This window comes from Misgurnus anguillicaudatus, unplaced genomic scaffold (genome assembly GCF_027580225.2).
Source record: "Misgurnus anguillicaudatus unplaced genomic scaffold, ASM2758022v2 HiC_scaffold_28, whole genome shotgun sequence".
Taxonomy (NCBI): Eukaryota; Metazoa; Chordata; class Actinopteri; order Cypriniformes; family Cobitidae; genus Misgurnus; species Misgurnus anguillicaudatus.
In genome coordinates this window covers 4,344,108-4,362,351 of record NW_027395278.1, presented here as the reverse complement: position 1 = coordinate 4,362,351, position 18,244 = coordinate 4,344,108, and the positions used below count along the sequence as shown (strand labels likewise).

The 18,244-nt window shown below is 38.7% G+C and overlaps 1 protein-coding gene across 3 annotated transcripts in view; it reads left to right on the top strand.

The window, feature by feature from the left end:
• The window catches only part of LOC141362578 (autophagy-related protein 2 homolog B-like), a 33,043-nt gene extending 14,921 nt beyond the window's left edge, over nucleotides 1–18,122 (top strand). For 2 of the 3 annotated variants that reach the window (XM_073864854.1, XM_073864853.1), the window contains exons 20-43: nucleotides 1,481–1,638; nucleotides 2,700–2,872; nucleotides 3,344–3,494; nucleotides 3,595–3,794; nucleotides 4,611–4,691; nucleotides 4,875–4,981; nucleotides 6,190–6,282; nucleotides 7,092–7,162; nucleotides 7,253–7,329; nucleotides 7,410–7,580; nucleotides 7,731–7,863; nucleotides 8,059–8,261; nucleotides 9,596–9,825; nucleotides 9,916–10,033; nucleotides 10,469–10,660; nucleotides 10,790–10,891; nucleotides 11,117–11,195; nucleotides 11,279–11,495; nucleotides 12,030–12,099; nucleotides 13,794–13,876; nucleotides 13,957–14,078; nucleotides 14,198–14,352; nucleotides 15,892–16,041; nucleotides 16,139–18,122. In XM_073864854.1, coding sequence (XP_073720955.1) covers nucleotides 1,481–1,638; nucleotides 2,700–2,872; nucleotides 3,344–3,494; nucleotides 3,595–3,794; nucleotides 4,611–4,691; nucleotides 4,875–4,981; nucleotides 6,190–6,282; nucleotides 7,092–7,162; nucleotides 7,253–7,329; nucleotides 7,410–7,580; nucleotides 7,731–7,863; nucleotides 8,059–8,261; nucleotides 9,596–9,825; nucleotides 9,916–10,033; nucleotides 10,469–10,660; nucleotides 10,790–10,891; nucleotides 11,117–11,195; nucleotides 11,279–11,495; nucleotides 12,030–12,099; nucleotides 13,794–13,876; nucleotides 13,957–14,078; nucleotides 14,198–14,352; nucleotides 15,892–16,041; nucleotides 16,139–16,369 — 3,367 coding nt within the window. In that variant the 3' untranslated portion in view covers nucleotides 16,370–18,122. The remainder of the gene's footprint in view (nucleotides 1–1,480; nucleotides 1,639–2,699; nucleotides 2,873–3,343; nucleotides 3,495–3,594; nucleotides 3,795–4,610; nucleotides 4,692–4,874; nucleotides 4,982–6,189; nucleotides 6,283–7,091; nucleotides 7,163–7,252; nucleotides 7,330–7,409; nucleotides 7,581–7,730; nucleotides 7,864–8,058; nucleotides 8,262–9,595; nucleotides 9,826–9,915; nucleotides 10,034–10,468; nucleotides 10,661–10,789; nucleotides 10,892–11,116; nucleotides 11,196–11,278; nucleotides 11,496–12,029; nucleotides 12,100–13,793; nucleotides 13,877–13,956; nucleotides 14,079–14,197; nucleotides 14,353–15,891; nucleotides 16,042–16,138) is intronic. The other variant, XM_073864855.1, reaches the window with a different exon arrangement.
• The last annotated feature ends 122 nt before the right edge of the window (nucleotides 18,123–18,244 follow it).

Genomic DNA, 18,244 nt, shown 5'->3' with positions numbered 1-18,244 from the left:
ATAAGTATTGGATGTGTTAGCAAATATATCATTTAACTCTTTCACCGCCAGCGTTTTTAAAAAAAAGTTGCCAGCCAGCGCCAGCGTTTTTCATGATTTTCACAAAAGTTTAATGCCTTCCAGAAAATGTTCTTTTTCAAATAAATAAACATACAATGTACCAAATGAAAGAACAGACCCTCTGCTTTCAAACAAAAAAACCCTTTTGATCCTACCTTCAGTAGACCTTTTGTAATCAGCTTTTGAATATGGGTAGGTTTTTGCAAAAACACCACATTTTGAGCAAAAAGCAGAGATAATTCCATTTTTGTGACGAACTTTTCATAGAGATCCCATTCAGAGCGATCTTTAAAACAGACACGGACATGCAGCAGCTTGCCATAGTGCAATACTTCCGGTTTTAAAAAGTTGTGGAAGGGCGCCACCTAGTGGATAATAGCGGTATTGCGGAAATACGGAAATACTCGTCATTGGCGGGGAAGCATTTTGTCTTGATTGACGAGATATCTCGTCAAAGGCGGGAAAAGAGTTAATTAATATGACAGAGCTCGCATTTGTATCTACAATAAAACAGACAGGAAATCAAGTGATTGACGTTTGGATTTCTTATTACATTTACATGACGTTTACATTAGGCATTAAGCAGACGCTTTCATATAAAGATTTAAAAAGTGAAGAAGAAAAGCGTGAAGATTTGTCATTACGTGCATCATCTTTATATGTGTAGTAAAAATAAGTAGGCTAATGTATAATATAATGTATATAACAATAATATAGATCATATATAATAATATATTGTACAGAAAATATTATAATATAAAATATAATCATGTAAATTTTATATATCAACATTATCATACACATTATAATTATAGCCTAGTATTTGATTATAGCGTACGTAATTATTGCGTACAAGTGGTTTTAAGTTTTCTTGAATTTTTGCGTACATTTAGAAGACATTTTGATACAAAAGTTTTTGTTTGTGAAAACATCTGTACGCACATCTCGCGTACAAATTTGTGCATACGCATGCTTAGTGATTGAGACCCATTGTGTTTGCATGGTAAACTTTATGGATTAAAAAACTCATTATTTTTAACATACTGTATATTTTTGTCCTTCATGCCCTGCCTCTCTAAAACGCATAGATTTTGTACAAAGCATATCATTCTGAAAGGTGCCGTGTACTCCGATTGGCCAGCTATACAGTGCGTTGTGATTGGAACGATTACCTAATTCGTCTGCGCAAGTAAACGGTTGCCTACAATCCTTGCGTTAGTTGTAATCTAAGAAAAGAGATTTCAGTTGGGGATGATAACCTGCTCATTCGTATACTTTGGGATTTGTAACTTAGGAAAAAGGAAAAGGAAATGTAAAATCGTGAGTCGGATAATAGGTGCTCTTTAAAACTTTGTTACTGCTTTATATAATTAAAACAAAAATGTAGTTTGTCCAACAATCCTCTCTATTCCTCTGACAGGATTAACAATGACCTGCTGCTATGGGAGCCCACAGCCCCATCACCAGTGGAGACAGTGGAGAACATCCCATATGGTGTTGGTCTGTCTGTAGCCAGTCAACTCATCAACACCTACAATAAAGACAGCTTTAGTCAGTTCAGATCTACCTGCCCTGAAGGTAAAAGCACATCCCATTCAAAACCCTACATGGCCTTAATCACTTTTTTTATCCAGACCGCATATTAGGACTTGGCGATATTGACCAAAATCATATATAGGAATATTTTTTGTTGATGAATGGCGATATACGGTATATATCAATATTTTCCAACATGATCTCATGGAAATCCGTGGTATAGTCACAGAAAATGTGATCACTTATTCAGTTTTTTTACGTGACGGGACCACGGATATCTTTTCCGTGTCACTTCCACGAATTTCTCATGTCATTTTATGTATTGTTTTCTCATTGTTTTTCCTATTTTCAAATCATTGTCGCTTGGGGTTGGGGTTAGATTTGGGGTTTGGGTTAGTAGAATGTACTTTTATGTATTGGTTTCTACATGTTTTTCTTCCGCTTTTAAAACTATTCTCGCCTGGAGTTCGGGTTAGAGTTGGGGTTTGGGTTAGGATGTCTAAAAATGTAACAAAGTGATTCTAACCCCAACCCCAAGCGACAATGGTAAGAAAATAGGAAAAAACAATGAAAAAAACAATACATAAAATGACAAGAGAAATCCGTGGGAGTGACACAGAAAAAAGCTGAATTCCGTGACATGGACACGGATAAAGTGATAAAATTTTCCGTGACTATAACACGGATTTTCGTGAGATCAGGTTGTATTTTCTGCAAAGTTGAATAAACATTTACATGTAAGTCAGAGCTTCATGTTAGTCACATTCACCACAAACAGCGTATGATGAAAATAAATAAAATTTAAAGGCAGGTGTTTACTCCCATACACAGCTGCCTACAATGCAAGCTGATTAGAAAGCTTATGTCTGACCCCAGTGTACATTTCTGGTTGAGGTTTTGTTGCAAAGAAGACGACTGATATATTACCAATATTCTGTATACTGCCCAGCCCTACAACAACACATAATGAAAATATAACATTCATTGCCAAGACTTGGATTTGAAAGCATGCTGTTTGTCAGATGATAATGTTTTCTGGGGTGTTTTAGTGCCTCTTTTAAGTCCTTAAACATGCTTATGTGTTTGTTTGTCTGTGTGCGTAGAGGAAGACAGTGGTTCTGAAGAAGAAGCCCTGCAGTACTACACTCCTGCTGAGCTTGGCTACAGGAGCAGGAGGAAGAAGAGGAGTAAGATTCAGCCCAAAAACTCACAGAGCCTCTTCTCCATTGTCTTGTCTGTAAACCACGGCCTGCTGTCTCTACACACACAGATCAAGGTATTACATTGGTATCACACAGATATGAAGGAAAGCTGCCAATGCGAACCCAGCTTAAATGATGTGTCAACCCACCTTGATGTGTTTGCTCCACATTTTTGATAAAAACGTAAAAAAAAAATATATAGGGTCCCAAATTGTTGCCCACTATAGTGAAAAAAATTATTCATTGAATTTAATAAATTTTTTAAGGTAAGTGGTTGCAATCAATTTATTTAAGCTACATTTAAACAAAAGTTTTATATTTTATTTTTTGTTACTAATCTTTTTTGTTTAAATGTAGCTTAAATAAATTGATTGCAACCACTTACCTTAAATTTTTTTATTAAATTCAATGATCATTTTTTTCAGTGTAGTATATTTTTGCCCTTTGCATAGTTGCCATTTAGAGTACTAGATCAATAATGTAATAGCGATTATTTAAGTTATTGATACATTACTTACATATTTAACAAATGGCAATACTTCCAGCAGGAGGATAATAGTGTGTTGCCAAACAAACACGGAGAGTTTTGGTTAGAAGTGAAAAACGGGACTCTGTTTGGCGTGACACAGCATGAGGGCTACAAAGACCAACATTACATCTGCTTTCATACATCGCAGGCTTGCCTTTATCACCACGGTAAATAAATCTTTGTTCTTCTCAATGAGCTAATCATACTTATTGAATTCTGTTCATTTCGATTGTTATTTAAGTTTTTCTTTGTTTTTGAATTCCTCAGGCTCAGTGGATGGAGATGCCCCTGACTGGAGTGTTACTCTGCCCTGCAGGACACGTCCTCATTGGCTGGAGCCTGTGATGTATGCGTCTGAATCGGCACCTGAGAGGGCGTCTCCTTCTGAGGGACTCAGTTTGGAGCCTCACAGCATGCTGTCTGTCGCTGTTAAAATCTCCTCGCACAACACTGAGCGCAATGTCAAGGTGAGCCACAGCAACTGTGGGCAGATTATTAAAGCTATAAGGGCTTAATGCTTTTATAATACGATTACTTTATATGCATTGATAGCAGGGTTTCATAAAATAAAACACAAATAATTATTTTAGTACAAATATTACGGTACATTCACACGGAGCGAAAGCGTTAACGCTTGACGGAAGGCTTGTCTGAAGCATGGCCAACGGCCAATCACAGTGGCTGCAACACATGTTCCGGTCTTCCATAAATGTAATTCGCTGGCCTTGCCTAGGTTTTTTGCATAAGGCAATCTGATTGGCTGACGCACGTGTTGGCGCTTGAAAAGTTGAGAAATGTTCAACTTCTGGCATTGACGCGGCGCCGACGGATCCACAATTCAGTTCAGCAATGCATGACGTCACCCATTGAAAGTGAATGGGAAGCGTTAACGCTTACGCCCCGTGTGAATGCACTGTTACTCTTCCGCCAAACAAAGTAGTTCCTCAGAATCAAGTGTGGCTGCAAGCACGGTTCCCAAGCAAAACAGACACAGCAAAGACACAATGAAAATATAATTGAAGACTGTGGTGTTTATTTTCATGAATAAATAACATTTATATCGTGCAACTGTTGAAGTGTGGATCAAATATGTTTGGAAGCATGTTTAACTCTTTCCCCACCAGCATTTTTTTTTTAAGTTGCCAGCCAGCACCAGCATTTTTTATGATTTTCATAAAGTTTAATGCCTTCCAGTTTGGTGTTTTTTCCATTGAATGTCTTTTTTTTTTCAAAAAAGTTTCTTAAAATTGCTGAGGTCTTGATATGTGTTGCTGTGTTGTTAGGAGTTCCTTATAGCCGTTGGCATGAGGGGGGTCACACTTCAGCACAGAATGGTGCCTTCAAGTCTGGGATGGTACGATCAGGTAGTAAACCAGAACCATGTGCAAACCTAAAGTAAAAGCTTTTAGCCCCTGTTCTGTTACAACTTGTGTAGTTTCTATCAAGATGAAATGATACACAAGAGCTGACATCTGATTTGATAATACAATAAAGCTGATTTTAGTGTGTATCTGTGCTATACATTTCTGGTTGTCTGTCCACTTTAGATAGTTGACTTTTTAAATGTGTCAGATGAGCCAGTCCTTGGCTACAACCCCCAAACTTCAGCATCTACCCTTCACCTACACCTTTGGAGCTGTTCTCTCGATTACAGGTGATGCCTTTACCTATAGTTCAATGTAAACTTTACAGTTAAAGAGATGGTTCAGCCAAAAATGAAAATTACTCTATGATTTACTCATCCTCAAGCCATCCTTGATGTTTATGATTAACACAATTGGAGTAATATTAGAAAAAGTCCTGGCTGTTCCAAGCTTTATAATGGTAGTAAACAGACTTTTTGGGCTTCAAATCAGAAGCACCATTTACTTAGCCTGGCTCCGCCCTCCTACGTACTTCCGCTTAATTTTCATTTCACTTCAGTACTACGTCTGGGACTGCTCTGTAGAGTTTTGTTTTCTCCTGCAAAAATCTGCAGGACCAATCAGCGAACAGATGGGGGTGGCTAAGAACGATGACGTTGTGCGTCAGTTTGAGTTGTAGTTCAGTAATGGCAGCAGAGAAACCTGTGAGAAAAGCTATTCGGTCCATTGTTGCAAAACTGCCGAATATACAGAAGTTAAAGCCGGAGCAAGAACCAGGTTTGCTAAGTTTTGTTTGTCTGATTATTCTGACTTGTTGTTTCCGGACGGTTTCGGTGCATGATATATGTCACGACCACACGTTAGCGATCGCCTATGGCAGATCCTGAGTGACTCTGGGCAGATCCAATAGTTTTAAACTTCAACAGAGGACCCTCCTTAACGGAAGTAACGCTTTGCAATGGAGCGTGGCCAGACTCTGTACAAATGAAATGAATGTACGAGAGTCTGGTTGGACCAGGCTACCATTTACTACCATTATAAAGAAACAGCCAGGACATTTTCTAATTTAACTCCGCCTGTGTTTGTCGGAAAAAATATGATCCATATACATAAGAGGAAGAGCTTTAGGGTGAGTAAATCATGAAGTCGTTTTTGGTTGCACTAAATCATGGGGTAATTTTCATTTTTGGCTGAACTATCCCTTTAAAAATTACAGCTGCCTATTGTAAGAAATATGTGTTGACAGAGTATGACTGTATGATTTATCATGTAAATATTTGCCATGATTTAATTTTACTGTATGATTTATCATGTAAATATTTGCCATGATTTTAAAGTAACATTAAAGTAATATTATAAAACAAATTAGTTACATGGTTCTACATGGTTTAGTTAGTATGTTTAAAAAATATCATAAATATTTCTCCACTTAAAATGGTAATTTATTTTGTAATCTGTGCAAATAGATATTCATTATGCTTTATTATGCTTTCTATAGACCCTTATACCTACCTATGAGATCTCTGTTGACTGTGGAGACCTTCAGCATCTCCAGCAGCGTATCTTTAGATCACTCTTCCTCTAACCTCAGGTAAAGCTTGGATCATGTCAACATCTACACCAGCCATTACTTAAAAGAAAACACCACAGTTTTTCAATATTTTACTATGTTCCCTCAACTTAGACTAATTAATACAAACTTATTTATTTTCAATTCGTGCACTTAATCTTTGTACAGCGCGTCGTGAATGTGTTGCATTTAGCCTAGCCCCATTCATTCTTTAGGATCCAAACAGGGATGAATTTAGAAGCCACCAAACACTTCCATGTTTTCCCAATTTAAAGACTGTTACATGAGTAGTTACATGAGTAAGTATGGTGGCACAAAATAAAACGTGGGGATTTTTTTAGCAGATAGTACTTAGTTTGCAGCACTTTGACCTTGGGCGCAGTAATATTGACGGAAGTTTAAGTGAGAGGGGGAGTAGTCAGGAGTGATGATGTTGCTGCGCGCTGAGGTCGAAGTTGCAAACAAAGTGCTCTTACACCGTACAATATAGTTCTCATTTTTTATCGCTTTATCACGTTTTATTTTGTGTCACCATACTTACTCGTGTAACTACTCATGTAACAGTCTTTAAATAGGGAAAACATGGAAGTGTTTGGTGGCTTCTAAATTCATCCCTGTTTGGATCCTAAGGAATGAATGGGGCTAGGCTAAATGCTAACACATTCACAACGCGCTGTACAAAGATTAAGTGCACACATTAAAAAAAGATATGTATGTATTCATTAGTCTAATTTGGGGTAAGAACACAGTAAAATATTGAAAAACTGTGGTGTTTTCCTTTAATTCCAACATGGGTAGTCTAGTTGCTTATACCATTCTCTCTTTTACAGAATCATTTTAGATGAGGCAGCGCTGTTTCTGTCTGACAAAATCAATGCTGTGTCTGTCAATCTGGCTCGAGGTGAGGAATTGAATACTGTATGTTGAATGCAGCATCAGAATGTGTCTTCCTATAATAGACACTAACATTTCCTATACTCTTATGTCTTAGATTATGTACAGGTGGTTGATATGGGCACTCTGGAATTGAGGATCACAGCAGTGAAACCAGGAACAGATGGCAAAATGGTAGGAATATGTTTTCCCTCATGAATCTCACTGAGTTTTTTATCTTAATCTTATGCTGTGTGTATTGTTTTTGTCTTTAGACGGAGCCAAGGTTTGAGCTGCGTTGCTCAAGTGATGTTATTCACATTCGCACCTGTTCTGACTCTTGCGCCGCTCTTATGAACCTTATTCAGTACATAGCCAGTTATGGGGATCTTCTGCCCCCTTCTGGACTGGAGAGCAAAAGCAGAAGCACTAAGCAGAGAGTGAAGGTCAGTTCAGGTGGACCTAATCTTTTTTCAAAGTCTTATATGCGATATTTAATCATTTATCCACAGTTTTTTTTTATTATTATGTGAAATAAACCTGTCTTGTTGAGGATGCACTGAGCTGTTGTTTATGAATGATTCATGCTGATTCAGACTGAAGCGGGAAGCCGCCCACCGCCTCAGACTCCTTTGCTTCCTGAGGCAGAGCAACAGATTCTTCAGGATCTAATGAGCGATGCTATGGAGGAGACAGACGGCCTGCAGTCTCACACGCTTCAGCAAAACGGTCAGACTCTGCTCACAGATAGATGTTTGTAGTACCATGTATAAATGGGGTTACTAAGTCAATTCCAGTTAAATTTTTCCGTAAGTAGGCTAACATAAATAAATCGAACCTCTTAACTCGCTGCATGCTGTTTTCATAAAGGATGCTGTAATGCACTGGTCTTCCTCCCATTGAATCTGTTGATCTCTGCTGCAGGTGTCAATGAAAATCACTCCCATGATCAAGACCCACCCCGCTCAGATCTCTTCCTTTTTCCTGACGAGAGCGGAAACCTGGGGCAGGAGCCGAGCCCAATATACCCCACCCTGCACTCCCCACTCATCTCTCCTCCCGTTCCCTCCCTGCAACACGATTCTGATGACTTTTGCATTCTGGACACACCCAGCTCCAAACTAATGGTGAGTTACATCATTAGTTGCGTTTCCATTATCCTTCAAATTAGACTAATTGAAATGGCGAATTGAAAATGCCACTCCCATATATCGCAAAAAGGTTTATAAGCTCGGGTAAGGTGGTTTTTCAGACAATTTGAAAAAGGAATATATTGCAAAACAGAAAAGTTTTTTTACATTTACAGGTACAAAAAAGGTGTGGTCAACTTCATGTGGCGTCATAAGGACCTTCAAGCGCATGACATCAGAATACCAGGAGTCAACTATTCTGTATGCTTTCAAGTTGCTCTGGTGATATTTTGATGTCATCCGCATGCCGGTCTGCGCAGCGCTGTATGAATTCAAACACACCCTTCGCCATGGTTTTTGGAATGACTTATCGCAAGACAATACATTTACTTTTTAGTCTCATAACATCAGTTAAACACTGTCATTTAGCAATCGTTTTTTTGGTTTGCATTTAGAAAATGATGCCAAATTTTGCGCAAATTTTTAAAAGGACATTTCACTTTTTTTGAAAATATGCTCATTTTCCAGCTCCCCTAGAGTTAAACATTTGATTCTTACCGTTTTGGAATTCATTCCGCTGATCTCCGGGTCTGGTGCTAGCACTTTTAGCATAGCTTAGCACAATCCATGGAATCGATTAGACCATTAGCATCGCACTAAAAAAACCCAAAGAATTTCGATATTTTTCCTATTTAAAACTCTTCTGTAGTTACATTGTGTACTAAGACTGACGGAAAATTTAAATTTGCGATTTTCTAGGCAGATATGGCTAGGAACTATACTCTCAAACTGGCGTAATAATCAGTGACTTGTAATAAGGCAGTAACATGGCTGCAGCAGGCGTAGTGATATTAAGCACTGCCCGAAAATAGTTTTTTGGTTACTTTCAATAGCAGGGGACTAATTTCGGGCACTGCGTAATATCAGCCATGTTATATCAGCAAAGTCCTTCATTATTACGCCAGAATGAGAGTATAGCTCCTAGCCATATCTGCCTAGAAAATCGCTACTTTTAATTTTCCATCGGTCTTAGTACACGATGTAACCACAGAAGAGTCAAGTTTTAAATGGGAAAAATATTGAAACTCTTTGGTTATTTTTAAGTGCGATGCTTAATGGTCTAATCAGATTCAATGGATTGTGCTAAGCTATGCTAAATGTGCTAGCGCCAGACCCGGAGATCAGCTGAATGGATTCCAAAACGGTAAGAATCAAATGTTTAACTCTAGGGGAGCTGGAAAATGAGCATATTTTCAAAAAAAGTGTACTGTCCCTTTAATGGGAATATTCAGACTTAACTACATATTGCTAAGATGTGGCATTTATTTCAGGAAAGGGATGAGGAGCCTGTGGTAAAGAAGTTGACCTCAGAACCCATATTATTAAAGGAGAACTACTTCAATGCGCCTATAGAGGGCAGCAGCTCTAATAGGGGCCCACTTCACTTCCCCATCCCTGAAGTCAGATATCTTGTCAAGGAGATCTCAGTGGTTTGGCATCTGTACGGAGGAAAGGATTTTGGAGGCGGGGCACTCTCCTCTTCGCCAGCTCGCAGTCGAGGGTATGGAAAAGTTTTCGGTTCATAGAAATAAATCTGTGCGTGCGCAGTATGACAATTCAGAAAGCTGTATGTTGATTTGTGTGTGTGTAGGTGCACTCCACACAGTTCTCCATCACAGACTCCTGTAAGACAGGCCAGAAGAAGCTCCCGTGTTGGAGGAGGGTGGAGCAGAAATGCTGATGTTCTCATGGAGATTCAGCTCAGTAAGGTGAGAAAGTCTTTTCACTGGATGCAAAATCTTAATACTGGTTAATATGGTTATATTGGAAACTGGTGTTTTGTTCTTAGCGCTTGAATTCCATCTATATCTGGATGCTTAAGAGTGACAAACACATAAACTTTTTAAAGGGGACATATCATGAAACTTTTTGACTTTTCCATGTTTAAGTGCTATAAGTGGGTCCCAAGTGTATGGAAGGAAATCTGTGCTTCTATAAGTGCTTCTATCAACCTAGAAAATGTGTAAAAGATCAACCCAGTAACTTAGTTTTGGTAAACCATTCTCTACAAGCATGTGAAAAAATTGGGCATTGAAATTTAGCGCCCCTTGTGATGGCTTCAAAAAAGCTCTTCACAAACCTATGGGTGACGTCACAGACCCCACGTCCGTATTTAATACAGTCTATGCTTGAATCTTGTACAGGTGCGGTTCCAGCATGAGGTGTATTCACAGATGGCACCAGAGGCAGGTGTTTCAGCAGAGAAGCCTGTGTCTAGACAGGTGTTCTCTGTGCAAGACCTTGAGATACGAGATAGGCTGGCCTCCTCCATGATGAACAAGTTCCTCTACCTGTACTCCAGTAAGGAGATGCCCAGGAAGGCTCACTCCAACATGGTGAGAGACAAATAATGATCAAATATCTCACCTGATCTGCAGATGGTTGCAGCATGGTTTTTAAAGCATCACTCATAAGCCATACATAACACAAATTATACAGTCTTAAATGAGTGTTTATGTGTTTAGTTGACCATCAGAGCCCTGCATCTGTGTCCAGAGGTGGGCCAAGCACCTCAGGAATGCTGCCTACGTGTATCTCTAATGCCCCTTCGTCTGAACATCGACCAGGTACAGAGCACCACACCCCACACATTCTGCTTTGTGTACACAACACAAACAAAATCAAGTCAGCGCTTATCCTAATCCCAAACTTAAATGCATGTTTGAATTGCCTTAATTTTTAAAAACACCTACTACTGACATATCTTAACATATATCAGTGCCATTGTTTTGTCTCAAGTTGCACACCAGTGCTGTTTATTTTCTAACATGTTTGTAAAAACTGTTTAACAGGATGCTCTGTTCTTTCTGAAGAACTTCTTCACTAGTCTGTCAACAGAAGTTGAACTGTTTTCTCCACCAGAGCAAGAAGGTGATGCACAGCATGCAAAACACAAACTACGAGGGACTATGAAGTGTTTTATCACTGCAATCATTTATCGATTTGTGTTGCAGTGTTCTACATGTCAATAAAGAAGCCCCCCGGCCCTGACGTCTCCTGTAGTTTTTCCAAATACAATGGTGGGACGAGTCAGGACCCCGCTCCAATCATCTCTGTGCCAACGCAAGCACGTAGCAGTCCAAGTTTCATCAGCACCTGCAGCCAAGGAGGTGCTGCTGAGACAGACACAACTGCTTCCTCATCTTTCACAGACCAACCTATTTTCTTCAGGTGTGTTTGCGTGAGAGAAACCTAGTTAATGATCTTAAAGGGGACATTTCACAAGACTTTTTAAAGGTGTAAAATACATCTTTGGTGTCCCCAGAGTACACATGTGAAGTTTTAGCTTAAAACACCATATAGATAATTCATTGTTAAAATTGACACAAAATGTCCTTTTAAATGCAAATGAGCTGATCTCTGCACTAAATGACAGTGCCGTGGTTGGATAGTGCAGATTAAGGGGCGGTATTATCCTCTTCTGACATCACAAGGGGAGCCAAATTTCAATTATCTATTTTTTAACATGCTTGCAGAAAATGGTTTACCAAAACTAAGTTACTGGGTTAATCTTTAACACATTTTCTGGGTTGATAGAAGCACTGGGAACCCAATTATAGCACTTAAACATTGAAAAACTCAGATTTTCATGATATGTCCCCTTTAAATCATGAAACAAACTGTTTGAATCATCAAACAAGTAGTTAGAAGTTATGAATCATTTACTTAAAGCAAACAAAATGTTTGGTGATGGTTGTTTTTCAGAGAGTTCCTATTCACGTCAGAGGTGCCGATCAGATTAGACTACCATGGAAAACACATGGCAATGGAGCAGGTGCGATATGAATGACTTCCCATTTATAAACCATTTACAGTCACAATTATATATTTACAAAAAAATCACTAATTGCAAAAATATAATCTTTATATTATTAGGGGTCAAGCTTATAACTTCTAATGCGTCCTATAATCCTCAGAATCCTTGGCTAATGACGATTCAATTGCACCCTATGACATTATTAAAAATATATGATTAACCTATTTTTTCAAACTCTTCTTACAGTGTTTGTCCAATTGCCATAAAATGGAGTATGTAGCATCTGGAGACATTCAGGATTAAGTTATTAAAGGATTTTTGATAACTTCAGTAAACGGTCATATAGCACGCCAGCGGATTTGACATTAAAAAACAAGGCGTATTGACATGAAACTTGGTACTTCGTAATTATGGCTTTTTTGAAAAACGTTGCGCTTCCATTGGAAACAATTGAAAACATGCGCCGGCCTAAAAGCTTTGGTGTGCACGCCCCCTTAGAGTGTCATTACATATTTTTTTAGTGTTTGTATACATAAAGATATATTATATCACCAGATTTGACACTGTGGTATGGGCACAGTCTGAGGACACATAAAAAAGGTGGGGTGACTGCTCCATTTGCTGGCTATAAATTGCATTGAATTGGCTGCGACTGCAGTATTTTTGGTCGGATTAACTTAAAAATTGTGTCCTTGTCTCAGTTGCTATCATAGTCCATTAAGTCATTTGTGGACCTTGATAGACATGGCCGTCATTTTAAATACAAAATGACAAAGCATGGTTTGCCCAGTTACAGCTGTAAAGCACTCCAATGGCTAAATCATTGATAAACTTTTGTGTATTGACATGAAGCTGGAAACATGTCATCACTATGATGGCCTGAAAGTGCATGCACAGTTTGTCACAGTGACACCTACTGGTGCAAATATATAAAACATAACCAATTTTCCAAAAATCCCAAAAAATCATAATTTTTTCTTCTGAAATCATGAGGTCTTAGTTCTATAGAGACAGAGTGCAGTTATGCAAAATTGAAAACCACACCCACTGGGGGGGGGCAATCCAACCGTCTCCATTGACTTTGTATTGCGAGAGGCCGCCTCCTTGTCATTTCTGACTTATGACAAAAAACAGATTAATGCCTAAAAGCTGCTGTGTGACAAGTTGTACAGCTAACAAGCCAAAAATCCCAGAAATACGTTTTTTTAAGCTGTCAAGCTAAGTGGGTCCCCGACTACGCTTCCCCCTAGTGGACGCAGTTCTACTAAGGGGAGTACTATGAAAAGTTGCCTGGTTCCACTTTTGTGTCTTTAAACGCTCGTTTTTTGTGCTCAAACTTATTTCTGGGTTTTTTGGCTTGTTAGCTGTACATCTTGTCACACAGCAGCTTTTAGGCATTATTCTGTTTTTTGTTATAAGCCAGAAATGACAAGGAGGCGGCCTCTCGCAATACAAAGTCAATGGAGACAGATGGATTGTTTTCCGCCCCGGTCGGCGTGGTTTTCAGGTTATGTCTCTGTCTCTATAAACTCCTCTGTCTTAAACTCTACCCTTATTGGACTTGACCCTGTAATTGCTGTTTGCAGCTATATATGTTTAATATTATTCTTTTGATTATTGAGTAAAATATTACCCAGACATTTTTCTGAGAGAATATATGATTAAATAATTGTATGATTTCTGGGTATGATGTTGTGCTATTACTTTCTCAGGGCACATTTGCTGGTATTGTAATTGGACTGACACAACTAAACTGCTCAGAACTCAAATTACGGCGCTTGTGTTACAGACAAGGGTAAGAACAGTCATCTTAATTTATCTCACAAAACAATTCGAGTCAGCTCATAAATTCATTTTTTCTTTGTTTTTTTATAGATTGTTGGGTGTTGACAAGCTGTTTTCTTATGCCATTAACGAGTGGCTAAATGACATAAAGAAGAACCAGCTGCCGGGGATCCTTGGAGGGGTGGGACCCATACATTCCCTGGTGCAGCTAGGTCAAACACACTTTTATATTATACCAAGTGAATGAAAGGCTTTTGTTTTTTGTGACCACGTAAATGAACAATGGTCCAGTAATTTCAGTGTGTTGAGAAGTGTTGTACTCTCTGTATAGTTCAGGGTTTTAAGGATCTAGTGTGGCTGCCCATTGAGCAGTACCGGAAGGATGGGAGAATAGTACGTGGCTTCCAGCGAGGCACCGCCTCTTTCGGCACCTCCACTGCAATGGCGGCATTGGAACTAACCAATCGCATGGTTCGAACAATACAGGTAAAACACAGCACCATGTATGTGTAAGATAAAGTTTACTGCCCATGTAAAACTTTATGTAATTGATGTAGTTACTAATGTGCATAAATACTGTTTTTACACGTTTCCAAAATGTGACCATATCAGTTATTTCTTTATATACACTCACCTAAAGGATTATTAGGAACATCATACTAATACTGTGTTTGACCCCCTTTCGCCTTCAGAACTGCCTTAATTTTACGTGGCATTGATTCAACAAGGTGCTGTAAGCATTCTTTAGAAATGTTGGCCCATATTGATAGCATTATATAGCATTTTGCAGTTGATGGAGATTTGTGGGATGCACATTCAGGGCACAAAGCTCCTATTCCACCACATCCAAAAGATGCTTTATTGGGTTGAGATCTGGTGACTGTGGGGGCCATTTTAGTACAGTGAACTCATTGTCATGTTCAAGAAACCAATTTAAAATGATTTGAGCTTTGTGACATGGTGCATTATCCTGCTGGAAGTAGCCATCAGAGGATTTGTACATGGTGGTCATAAAGGGATGGACATGGTCAGAAACAATACTCAGGTAGGCCGTGGCATTTAAACGATGCCCAATTGGCACTAAGGGGCCTAAAGTGTGCCAAGAAAACATCCATTACACCATTACACCACCACCAGCAGCCTGCACAGTGGTAACAAGGAATGATGGATCCATGTTCTCATTCTGTTTACGCCCAATTCTGACTCTACCATCTGAATGTCTCAACAGAAATGGAGACTCATCAGACCAGGCAACATTTTTCCAGTCTTCAACTGTCTAATTTTAGTGAGCTTGTGAAAATTATAGCCTCTTTTTTCTATTTGTAGTGGAGATGAGTGGTACTGGGTCTTTTGCTGTTGTAGCCCATCCGCCTCAAGGTTGTGCGTGTTGTGGCTTCGCAAATGCTTTGCTGCATACCTCGATTGTAACGAGTGGTTATTTCAGTCAAAGTTGCTCTTCTATCAGCTTGAATCAGTCGGCCCATTCTCTTCTGACCTCTAGCATCAACAAGGCATTTTCACCCACAGGACTGCCGCATACTGGATGTTTTTCCCTTTTCACACCATTCTTTGTAAACCGTAGAAATGGTTGTGTGTGAAAATCCCAGTAACTGAGCAGATTGTGAAATACTCAGACCGGCCCGTCTGGCACCAACAACCATGCCACGCTCAAAATGGCTTAAATCACCTTTCTTTCCCATTCTGACATTTGGAGTTCAGGAGATTGTCTTGACCAGGACCGCACCCCTAAATGCATTGAAGCAACTGCCATGTGATTGGTTGATTAGATAATTGCATTAATGAGAAATTGAACAGGTGTTCCTAATAATCCTTTAGGTGAGTGTATCAGCACGCTATATTGTTATGCTTCTTTGGTTAAAGTCACAAAACCTATTGGGGAAAACACAAGCAATTTTTATTTAGATTTTGGTGTAAAATATTTTTTATTATGATAAATCAGTTATTAAATAAATAGCACCGGATCTGTTATTTGATATTTTGATTTTTTTTGTGTTTTTTACGCAGGCGGCTGCTGAAACAGCTTATGACATGGTCTCTCCAGTTCCAGATGAGAATGAATGTAAAAAGATTAAACGGTACTCACATTACTGCCTGGCACATCAACCAGTGGACCTCAGAGAGGGAGTAGCCAAAGCATACAGTGTAGTGAAAGAGGTATGACCTGCCTCCTAATATACAATGATTGTAAAACTTTCCAGACTGTATACGTATAAACATTAACGCACAATCTAACTGTAATATGTGTTTACAGGGCATTACAGACACAGCGTTGACTATTTATGACACTGCTACACGCGAGCATGAACAAAGGGGCATGACGGGCGCTGTGGGCGGAGTCCTGCGTCAGCTTCCTCCTGCAGTCGTTAAACCTCTTATCGTTGCCACAGAAGCAACTTCCAACGTGCTGGGAGGCATGAGGAACCAGATTCACCCCGACGCACGACAGGAAGAGTCCCAGAAGTGGCGCTTGGGGGAAGAATGAGCTGGGCTCTCGCAAATTTGCCCCCGCATATCTTAAATGATATTCAAGCTGACGTATCGGCCCATAGTACACGTGCTGACTTTGAATAGTGTGTTTAATGCCTGTAAAGGTGATATGTGGCCACTTTCAGTTTTCTGCTTATGCTTTTGTATAAAGCGCTCATGATGTTTTGGAGGCAGACGATCACAGGCTGTGGTAGAAAAAGTTTGACCTCCAAATGAAGCATTAGAGGAGACTAAAGTTTATTTCATGCTTTTTTTTAACACCGCTTTATGATATCTACAGTAACTGGAGAGATTGAATCACATAACTGGAGATGCACAGCTCTAATGAATTCGTTTTTTCATCCCACCGGTTTACATTCTAGTAGTGTCTTTATATTACAGTTAATGGGTAAATAAATACTGTACAGAACACACCGCTGGGTTAAAAATGACCCAATGTTGGGTTGTTGTTATGCAACCATGGGGAATAATAACCCAGCAGTTGGGTTAAAACAACGCAGCATTGGGTCAATTTGAACCCAGCTGTGTGTTCTGTCCGATATTTACCCATTATGTGTCAAAAATAACCTAGAGTGCTTGTTCACTTCTAAAGAAATGCTGGTGACCATTGTTGTGTAATGTTAAGCTGTCCAAAAGGTGAATCTCTCAAAGTGTCCTGATTATGTTTTTTTTTTCATTTTTTGATTTTGCCGAAGAAATTATATTTTGCATAAAGATAAAGAAAATAAGGCCTGCTTTGTTTCCATTTCAAATGTTTACATTGTAAAAATTTATTTGGATACCTCTCACCTCAAAAATTTGTTAGCCCACCCTAAATTATTATTAAAAAGTAAAAAAAAAATATTCACATTACAGTGGGCTACTGAGAGTTGCCAAATATGCACTTATTGATTTTAAAAATATCCATGCAAGAAAGGCTGTCAAAAAACAAGCTTAGTTGTTTATGCTAAATGTCAAATTTTCATGAATTAATTTAACCCTGGGTTGTAAAATCACATGAACATTCAGTTCTGTGGAATCTACACATAAAGGCTTAACATGTCAAATATATAACTAGAGTTATGGCTAACATACTTCTTCAAATTCGAAACAGCACTAATAAATTTGTCTGGCGTTCAAGTAACACAATATTGTGTAGCTTTTGTCTTTCCAGTTGTCGTGTTAGAAACTAGTCCTCAAACGTGGAGTGTGTGGTTTTTATTACCACTTGCACTTTATATTTCAGTGATTCTAGAAAATGATGCTCTTTATCCCTAATCTATCTTTGTCAGTTTTGTTAAGCTGCTCAGGCGACATTCCTAAGCAGCTGCATTACAGGAGTCTATACTGCACATCTATCTTAAGATAAGGACACAAAACCTGTATGTAGTTTTCCGCATTGTTAAAATATTCAAATAAACAAGCATTTTTTTGTTTTTCTTTCTGTTTTGACAAAACAGTATGTGTTCAGTCAGTTTCTTCTGGGAAGCATTTGGTCAATTTAATATTTGGATGAACTAAAAAAAATTAAAATCTCAATTTCTCATTTAAATGGCACCTCTAATATTTATTGTACGTTTTATTTGAAATGGTGATGATAACAGTTCTTGTACATAGATGTATAGGTAATTTTCCCAATTTATACAAAAGCATGTATGATCAATAAAAGGGAAATAAATTATTTAACGTCCACCACTTGACTCTTTGTGCTGTATGCTATTGATTTCAGTGAGCATTAAATTGATTGAAATAAAAACCAAAACTAATAATGCAGATCATTGCTGTCATTCATTTTATATAACATATTACACACAACACAGTTTGATAGTTATGTTACTACAAAATGTGTTACGACACTCTCCAGTCTCCAATATGAGAATTTGGTATGGGA